The sequence below is a fragment of the Camellia sinensis genome, chromosome 2, assembly GCF_055761805.1.
Source record: "Camellia sinensis isolate YWXY chromosome 2, ASM5576180v1, whole genome shotgun sequence".
NCBI lineage: Eukaryota > Viridiplantae > Streptophyta > Magnoliopsida > Ericales > Theaceae > Camellia > Camellia sinensis.
The window spans coordinates 72,168,920-72,179,326 of record NC_138962.1 but is presented as its reverse complement, the minus strand read 5'-3'; the positions used below and the strand labels follow the sequence as shown (position 1 = coordinate 72,179,326).

Here is a 10,407-nt window from a genome sequence, read left to right as displayed (position 1 = left end):
TGGATGTACACATTGGTTTCACTTTAGGATGTTTATCACTAAAATCACTAAAATCAGATAATTTATTTTTAAAAGTATATTTATCGTTAAATGTAATAAATTTAATAATTTACGATTATTAGATCGACATAATTATTTATAGATGATATACACGAAAAATCTTACAAAATAAATAATTTAAATCATTAAATCTCACAGACCTAGACAATACCTTCCGGTCTAGATTTTTCAGTCCAGATTTATGTTGGACAGGAAGCAATCCAACTCCTTTTAGTTAACCCATCAATACATTCACTACTCTTACTAATCCATTGACCATTTGTTCTTATTTCACTGTATTGAGTTTGACAAAATTTTAAACTGAAATACAAAACTCCCATGGAAACTTCTGAATGTTAATTATTTTCAATCATAGTTACTTTCCTATCAACTTTCCTATCAACAAAATAAGCACACTTTTGGAGGATAAGTATCATTTCACTGCTAAAAACTTAAACAAATGTCACCATTTTATTTGATTGTATAGCATTTTCCTCGCTTAAATACATAACATCAAGGTGACAAAAGAAAGGACAAATTTTTTCTGTCCTTTTATATATAAATCCATCTATTGTAAGAAATCTGATTATGTATAACATTACTCATATAATTTAATCAGCACCGATCAACATCATTTTGTGGTATTGACTGCGGTGTTCCCTCGGACAAGCAATACACCGGTGGAATAGTCAGTGTTCTCATATCTCCATACGCATTCCAGCAAAATGGATCGAGCAACAACTGCCCTTGAGCAGGAAGCAATTCCACGTCCGAGAATGTGAGATTAGTGCATGGCATGGTGTCACTGCACGCCAAATGCATCGGTGGGCTTCTGATGTCGTAAGTACCCTTAATTTCTGAATACAAAATATCAGAAATGTACACTGCAGATGTCTGGTTGGCGCAGCCCTTGGTTTGGCAATAGTACTGGTCTATGATGATAGGGTTTCTAACAGTGTCCATTTGAATGTTGTTGAAGGTCACCTTAGATACTGATCCTGATCCACCTTGCCATGTCTTGATCCGGACTCCATTGTCAGAGTGCTTGACCACGGAGTCAGTTACTGTGATGTTTGACACGCAAGCTCGGGAGTTTCGGAGGCCAAGGCTGCCAATACTGCACCAAGGAGAGGGAAGTATATGAAAAATAAATAATAAATAAAAAGAGAGGGTATGGGTGAAACCCTTTTAAAAAATTGTCAGAACAGAAGTTGATGCTTAATTCTTGGAACTTTTTTTAAGCTTGAAAGAATAGTTTAATTCACTCAATTTTCACAATTGCGCACACATAAAAAAATACTAATTCTTGAAACACAATTTGGTCTTGTTTTCAAAATCAATCAGTTTTTTTAAATAAAAAAAAAATCAAAACTAGTTTCGTGTTAAAAAAAATGAAAAAAAAAAATTAGGAAACACTTTTCACATGATTTTAGCTTTTATGGGGATGGAAATAATTTCTGAAAATTAAAAAAAACAATGATATTATTATTATTATTATTTTTTTGTATAATTAGTTTATATTTTTTTAATATAAAACTTCATAAAACAAATTGTGAAAATGACAGTATTGACAGAAGAAGAAGAAAAAAAGCTTGAGCATAGACTGATTTGCAAAATATATAGGTTCATAGCTGGTTCACGACCTGATTTGCGGCAGACAAGATTGGTTCATCTACCATAAAGCTGATATATAATACACAGGTGTATTAGTATCGGAAGGCCAAAATCCCAATGCATATGGAATGATATTGATTTTTTTGGTTCAAATTAGAGACCTGAACATTCCCATGCCTTGCTTCTTTTAGAAGATCAGACAATTCTAAGTTGGGGAATGAATGAATGTACCTTATTCCATGACTAGGACCACATGTTATATTCCTTATGTCTACATTATAACAACCAGCTCCAATAGATACACAATCATCACCTGCATAAAAAATTAAAAAAATTAAAAATTAAAAAAAAGAAAAGAAAAAAAGAGTATAATAAGCTTGCGGGCATGTACTTGTGGAGAAAGAATGGAAATTTTGAGAGATTGTGGGGGAATTTTTACCGTTGGAGATGACAGAATTGTAAATTTTCACGTTGTTTGAATTCTCTATGTGAATTCCATCTGTGTTGGGGCTTTGAGAAGGTGCTGTTATGTAAAGCAAGTCTATATGCACATCCCGGCAACCATCAAACCGGAAGTGGAACTGTGGACTGTTCTTGATTTTAAGTCCTTGTATTGTCATATTTGAGCTCATAACGAACCTTATAGCCTGCAATATTTAGTACATTACAATAAAAATTGTCAGTCAACAATTTCTTTTAAGTGGAATTTGAGTTTTGGAAACATAAATGATCAATTGTTTGTGCTTACAACTGGACTATCGCACGGACCGGGCAAGGTTCTCCCATTAACTCCCTGTTTCATTGGCATCATTATCAATTAATCAAATAGAAACTTGCAAAAGTAAAGCCAAGAAAGGTATTCACTACAAGAAAAAGGCTTTGCCTGCCATTTTTCTGTCTTTTATGGGATTTAATAAACGTCAGGAAAACCCTTTTTCCTTGCAGTGATTGCAAGTGAAAAAATTGCTTACTTTGTGAGGTTTGCAAGGAAGATTCCACCATTTCTCTCCTCTCCCATCTATTAGACCACCCCCTTGCATTGCCATTCCACCGAGTCTGTAAAACACGAGCCATTGTCGCCTACTGTTCTTTTTAGGCCATGAGTCGGGTCCATCTGGTGGCATCAGAGTTCCATCAATCTTTTTCATAACACACACAAAAAAGTCATGCAAAAACCTCGTTAGCATCTCTTTTCGTCTTCCGAAAACTGTTTTTGCGAAATATTTTTAATAAACAACCCACTTTTTAGACAACCAAAAAGTTGTTTTTGCACAAAAAAAGAAAGGTATATGAAAAGGAAAATTTTATGGATCCCAAATAATCTACCAAATTTTTTACCAAACCTCTCATATAGGTGTGGGACCCATACAAACCTACATGTGTGTGAGTCCCACACCCATATGAGAAGTTTGGTAGAAAATTTGGTAGATTATTTGGGGTTTCTAGCATAATTCATATGAAAATAAGTATTTTTTAACTTTCCAAAATATATATATATATATATATATTTTTTGGTTTCTGAAAATACAGAAAACAAAAACAAAAAAAGAAAAGAAAAGGAAGAAAACTAAAACACAACCAAAAAGATTGACACTTTTGACAGAAATAGCAGCATTACCTGAAATACCAGGCCACTTTGACATGGCCCTGTGAAGATTGTAGATTGAATCATGAAGGAATAGTGACGAGGAACGAGCAATGTCACTGATTCAGATTGGCAAACGGTGTCCCAAGCCATCTTGAATGCTTGAGTGTCATCTGTGACACCATCCCCAACAGCACCAAATGACAATACATTAAAAACAGCACTAGAATAGTAACTTCGAGTTTGTGAAGTTGGGGTAGGGGCAGCAGCAGCCTTAGGTGCAGGAGATAGAGGGAGTGAAATTTGAGTTGGGGCAGGGGCAGCAGCAGCCTTAGGTGCAGGAGATTGAGGGAGTGAAATTTGAGTTGGGGCAGGGGCAGCAGCAGCCTTAGGTGCAGGAGATGGAGGGAGTGAAATTTGAGTTGGGGCAGGGGCAGCAGCAGCAGCCTTAGGTGCAGGAGATTGAGGGAGTGAAATTTGAGTTGGGGCAGGGGCAGCAGCAGCCTTAGGTGCAGGAGATGGAGGGAGTGAAATTTGAGTTGGGGCAGGGGCAGCAGCAGCAGCCTTAGGTGCAAGAGATAGAGGGAGTGAAATTTGAGTTGGGGCAGGGGCAGCAGCAGCCTTTGGTGCAGGAGATGGAGGGAGTGAAATTTGAGTTGGGGCAGGGGCAGCGGCAGCCTCAGGTGCAGGAGATGGAGGGAGTGAAATTTGAGACAACAATCGAAGACCCGAGTATCTACTACCCTGAATGGAAAGCATGAAAAAGCACAGGAAAATGGAGGAAAACAAAGAGAAAATCTGAGGGAGCTCCATGGTTGGTTTAGTTAGTTCGTCTAATAATAATAGCTAGCTTAGAGAATGAGATTTTATAGAACACAATGAAGCTATTCAATGCATATACAAAAAGAATGTGCCTTTTTCATTAGGATGTGGAGATCATGCTTTCAAGATTCAAAGAAACCCATAAAAGTTTTGATAGGTTTTGTCATTATTATCATAAGCTAGGGGATCATATAGGGTTTGTAGAATGAAGGTACCCACGTTTTTGGGAAGTACAGAAAACAAGAGAGATACAAAGGAGCTATATGTATCTGTGACCACAAGAAGCACTTAAAAACAAGTTGGAAGCAAAATGAAAAGACTCTAGTAGTTCATAAGTGAGATAGAGTTAGCCAAAGAAGCAGAGATAAGAAGGTGTGTGGCTGTGACCACTAGAAGCACTACTAAAACAAGTTGGAAGACTTCACAACTGTGAGAGAGAGAGCTCTGATGAGGGTATTGTAGAATCATGAGTTGAATTGAATGAAGTCATCATTTTTTATACTAGGAAGGAAGGAATTCTTAGTGGAAGCTCCTTTTTCAGGGCAGTACGCAATATGCACCTACATACACTAATTTAATTGTGGCTAAACCGACCAGTTCCATTTAGAGAGTGGTTTGTTTTATTTTTTTTCTTGGTGAGGTTTGAGCATTCAATACAAAAAATTAAAGGCGTAGAGGGTAGGTAGATGAGTATTCAATAGTTTTGGAGCACCATTCCAAGTTAGTATATTAATATGGTATTTTTTCGATCAATAAGAGTAGTATTCATCCAATAAATAAAGTCGCCTTAATTCACTTTAGTCGGCTAAGTTGTAGACAAGATTGGCTCCATGTGATATTAAAAGTATTTTGGTACTCTAATTTCTATATATTTATAATTGGAGAAGTTGGTTATGTCTATAATATGTTATTACATTTTTTATTGTAATAAAACCACAGTCGTGAATGTAAATTTATAGTTGAGAGAGTTGGTTAACTCTAATTCTGAGATGAATCATATAAATTAAGTATTTTGTATATAAATATTTTATATAGATTTTTAATAAGAAGTACCGCGTGCATATCCAACAATGATACTCCATTACAAATGAATAATTTTTCATCATGAGGATATGATGAGAGTAATAGCGAAGTCAAGAATTCCCATCCCAGAACCATTTGGTCACCATGGTGTGGTATCATCCAAAGAAGAAGATGGCTACTGAAAGTCCTAACTAACGATGGAATTCAATTTTAGTAAATACCAGTATGGTTACACATCCATTTCATGCATCATTAGTTATGAAATGCATTGAATAAAAAAAACCATAATCTGTAAATTTTGTTAATGACAATCATTCATTTTCCTATTCTTTTTTTCTCTTCTTTTTTTCTTTTATTGATAATAATTTTTAGAACAAAAATTAACCGTTGTGGACTAGATAGTGCAGTCTGGCCTTGCGGCTACCAGGAGGCTCATTGTCATGATTTAAATCATTCATTTTGTAAATTTTTATATATAGGTCATGCGTAAAAATTCAAATTGATAGAATAATTGTAAATATATTATTTCATCACATTTGTATGCAAGAAAAAGGACAACTAATATGAGTTTAAAAATAAAGTTCTTTTTTTTTTTTTTGGAAACAAATATAATAAAGGGGGAATTACAATTAAGTGGTGTTTTAAAAAAATATTAAATAATACATGAAATAGTTTATAAGTTTAATTATTAATGTTCTTAAAGTTTACTATTAATGTGTAATTTTTTTCCTACATCTACACTGAATAATAATTTCTCCTATAATAAAACATGTGGCTATAATTTTTAGATTAATCTGATTTTTGGATAAATTACACTTTTCACCCTTATAGTTTGATTCAAATTTCATTTTGGTCCCTATTTTTCAATTTGAACAATTTGGTCTTTATACTTTAAATTGAGTTTCAATTTAATCTAGTCGTCCAAATTCTCCATAATTTTTTTTTTTATATGTACATCTCAGAGAGTGCGAAGTTTTCCAAACTCTTTAACTTTAACTTTCGGCTTAAACGGAAAAACCAAATTAAAACTAAATTTAAAATATAGAGACCAAATAGTTTGATTTAAAATAATATGGTCTAAAATAAATTTTGAATCAAACTATTAGAACTAGAATTAAAAGGTTTTTTTTTGGGGGGGGGTATTATAAAGGTTATTTTTAAAATAAAAAGTTAGTTTTTTATGCATGATCTATGAACAAAGCCTTATCAATTGAACGATTTAAATTATGAAAATAAGACTTGAATAAGGTCCAACTGTACTGTCTAGTCCAAAAAGAATCTTTGTGAAAATTTTTAAGTTTTTTTGTTAAAATTTTGTATTCTCATGGCCGGTTTCATCATAGTGTGCCCTTAGGGCTTCAGAATATTTTAGATGGTTTCATTTCAGCAAGTGCCCTTAGGTACTCTGGACAGATGCTCACAAAAGTCATGGAGAACCCACTATGTATATTTTTAGCTTGGCTTTTATTTTTATTCTTTTAATTATTAGAGATTTTGGTTTTAGGGAGATCTAACAGAAAGCATTTTGTGAAATGGGAAACTTATTACTAATCAATAGCATTGTGTGGCTAGATCTTTCTCTAGCGTCTTTTGCTGACACTTGTTAATGCCCACTTTTGATTTTTTTTTTTTTTTTTTTTCCTTGCCACAGAAACTGTCAGTTTGGCACTTACAATTTTAAATTATGAATTTATGAATAAATATTGAGGATAACTGATATCATTTTATCTAATGGCTACCTAAAAATTATAAATAAAATTATATAATGGCTACCTAAAAATTAACTTTTTATTATTATGGTTTGAATTAACACTTTAGCTTCGAACATAACCAATTATAATTAATTCTAAGTTCAACACATCAATACGAAAAGTTAAAATTTTAGAAACTAAAATTTAAGGATAAAATTATTTTTTTAGAATTAAATATTTTTGTTTCGAAAAGTATTGTTGTTATGTTTTTACTAACCTAACTTTCTAATTTTTTTTTCTACAATCCTAACTTTCTATTATTATGGTTTGAATAAAATCAATCCTGCTGCATACCCCCAGTGGGGGTCGCACCCCCAGTGAGGTGTCGCGCCCCCACTGGCCGAAACCTAAAAAAAAAAAAAAAAAAAAAACAGTTTTTTTTTTGTCCAATTATGGACTGCCACCTCACTGGGGGTCGACAGTGGGTGTATGAGCCATTTTCCGAATAAAATTAAGTAGCTAATTTTTTTTTGTACTAACCTACCTTTCTATTATTATGCTTTGAATTAACACTAAACTTAGAAACATAATCAATTATGATTAATTCTAAGTTCAACACATCACAGCAAAAATTAAAGTGTTAGAGACCAAAATTTATGGACAAAATTATTTTTTAGGGACCAAATATTTTTGTTGCAAAAAGTGTCGCAACGAAAATTGGACATTTGTGATGAATTATTATCTTTTGGAGACCAAATTTTTGTCTCAAAAAATAAACCATTTGTGATCATATTATTGTGTCCCTAAAAGTGTATTTATTAGTGATATTTTCAAAATTGTCGCTAAAAGTCTTATTTTTTACTTTTCGGGACGACTTTTTACCTACTATCCTTACGATAAATGTATTTTACAATAAAATTTTCACTTTTAGATATTAAAAAAATTTGATCTCTAAATTTTTTATATGTTCTAGTGCATGGTTCTTACTTATTATTTTATGTTAACGTGTATATATAAAAAGGCCATATAATATTTATGTAAAATTCATGTCAAGTTGAAAAATCTAGTTTTTACTTATCTCACAAGGAAAATATTTATGTAGCAACATTCACCTTCTTTTTTTTTTTTTTTTTTTTTTAACTCAGCAAAAAGACTCATTTTATTGATGTAATCAACGTACATATAATAGTGGAACAAATACTGTAGCAACATCCACCTTAATATTTATTTTTCTCCAATAATACGAAGGCATCTCAACATAAATATGTATATATATTTGGGTTTAGGTTGTTTCAGACTATACGTAGCCAAGCTAACACTAAGAAACCAATTGATTTGCTGGGATTGTTAAAAGAAATTTCATAACTTCATGTTTCGGATCATTTACCATGTGTATTATCAAGAAATCAAGACAAAAAATATACCTGAATCCATCGATGAACAGTTAAACGGAAGCGTCTGATTGTCAATAAAACCTTTGATATTGACTATGTTATTGCCTTCTAATCCTTTCCCCTTTGGTGCCTTATGTTTCTCCTTGAGAGGATTTAGAAAAACAAACAGTGTTCTTATTTTTTTTCTCACACTTGGGAAGGAATAGGGACCATAACCTTTTAAAGGTTGTAATTGGTTTTCATAACTGAAAGGTAATGAAAACCAATAAATTAACCATTATTGGTTTAAAACTGAAAGGTAATGAAAACCAATAAATGAACCATTATTGGTTTTAAAACTGAAAGGTAATGAAAACCAACTTTAACCAATATGTTTTAATTTCTATTTCTGCCCCTCATAGAAATAGAAATTATACAACTAGTATCTACACATTAGGTCCATAACACATATACCCTTAAGCCTATTAACTAAATTGAATCACTTAAATTGTAGGCTTCTTATAAATGATAACACCACATTTAATTATGTGGTCCCATCGAGACATTATCTAACAGGGATTCATTATTTTTAGATTCAAAATTAAATTAATAAATCGGAAAAAATCAAATTATCTCAATTCATAGAGATTGAGCTAAATTAATTCTCAAGTTTTTTAAAAAAAATTGTGCACCCCTATCCAATAGACTCACATAAAGCTCTTGACATGAATAATTGGTTATCATTTTTCAAAAATACTTTTCAGAAAATTTTACTTTTTTATTTTTCGTATTTTTTTATTTTTACTGAATCTTTTTAATATTTTGAGCAATTTTTTTAATTTTTAGACGTACTTAACATAAATATACCTAAAAAGTAAAAAAAAATTGAAAAAAACCTTTTAAAAATTCACTAAACACCAAAAATACAAAAAAAAAAATAAATACAAGAATTCAATACATTTTTTGTATTTTTATGTATTTATTAATTTTTAAAAATATTTTTTCACAAATTTTTTACTTTTTAGATACATCTAAGTAAGGTGCATCAAAAAAAGTAAAAAAAATATTTAAAATTTTAAAAATATTCACTAAAAACAAAAAAATACAAAAACCAATAAATTCAATTTTCAAAAAATTTAATTTAAAAAACTCAAAACCAAACACACTTATTTTACCTTTTCTATGGCTTTGCAGGAAGTCATAGAGAACCCACTTTGGATATTCATTAGTTTAATGTTTTTTTAATTTATTTTTAATTATTGAAACTTTTGGTTTTCAGAGGCAACAGAAAGCATTATGTGAATGAATAGCATTGTGTGGCTATATATCTTTCTCTCGCTTCTTATGATGACAAATATTAAACCCACTTTGGATTACTTGCCATTTTAATTATGAAAATGGTTCTCTACATTGAAATTAAAGGTAAGTGGAGCGAATATGTTGAATTAAAATGGATAATGAGATAATGTTGTGAATGATACAATGTATTGTCACAACTAATTTAATCACAGTCCAGTGAAAGTGGGGGGTGGCAAAAGTTAGAATAATAATCACCTCATGAAAAAGAGCACTCACTACTAGCATACATCCTTACCTAGATTGAAAACTTCATTTTAGGACTTGTTTGTTTGTGAGATCTAAGTGGGTAGGATTAGAGGAATGAGTTAACTCAACAATTTTGCACTAATCTATTTTTTGTATCATCACTATATTGGGGTATTTGTTACAGTTTAAATAATCTATTTATAGTTTATTTTAAATTTAGAGTCTATATTAGACTGTTTGATATAATTTCTATTTATAATTTATTAACAAAAATAACTCAAGTAAGATTAAAAAACACTAATTATTTAAAATCTAAAAAAAATACTTTTAACTTCTACTTTTTGATCACATCCTACCACAACCTGCACATTCTTGTCCCAAATATTCAATTTTTAACTATTTGATATTTGTGTCATTGCTTAGTTGAATTTGTACACCATTAAGATTTAATACTTGTGTTCATCTAACGATCCTAGCCAATTAATAACTAACAAACCACCACTACTATTACTTATTACTGTCGGCACCATTGCCACCACCATCCTAATCACTGGCATCATTGCCAAGCCGCCACTCTCCGTCCACACAAACCACTTTATGCTTTACTGGAAAATCATTTTTTTTTTTGTTGGTATTTTGATAGTGTTATCTCAAATACACAATCCAAGAGAGATGAATTAGATTATTAAATAAATTGCATAATATTAAAAATAAT

General features: G+C 31.5%; 1 protein-coding gene across 1 annotated transcript; it reads right to left on the bottom strand.

Moving 5' to 3' along the window:
• Positions 1-491: 491 nt before the first annotated feature.
• LOC114267235 (polygalacturonase At1g48100) lies at positions 492-4,520 on the bottom strand. Its single transcript, XM_028208257.2, has 6 exons — positions 3,272-4,520; positions 2,625-2,792; positions 2,402-2,446; positions 2,093-2,300; positions 1,885-1,966; positions 492-1,156 (listed from the first exon to the last, which is right to left on the bottom strand). Exons 1-6 carry the CDS (start codon positions 4,049-4,051, stop codon positions 655-657), a joined length of 1,785 nt encoding a protein of 594 aa, XP_028064058.2. The 5' UTR covers positions 4,052-4,520; the 3' UTR covers positions 492-654.
• Positions 4,521-10,407: the final 5,887 nt, after the last annotated feature.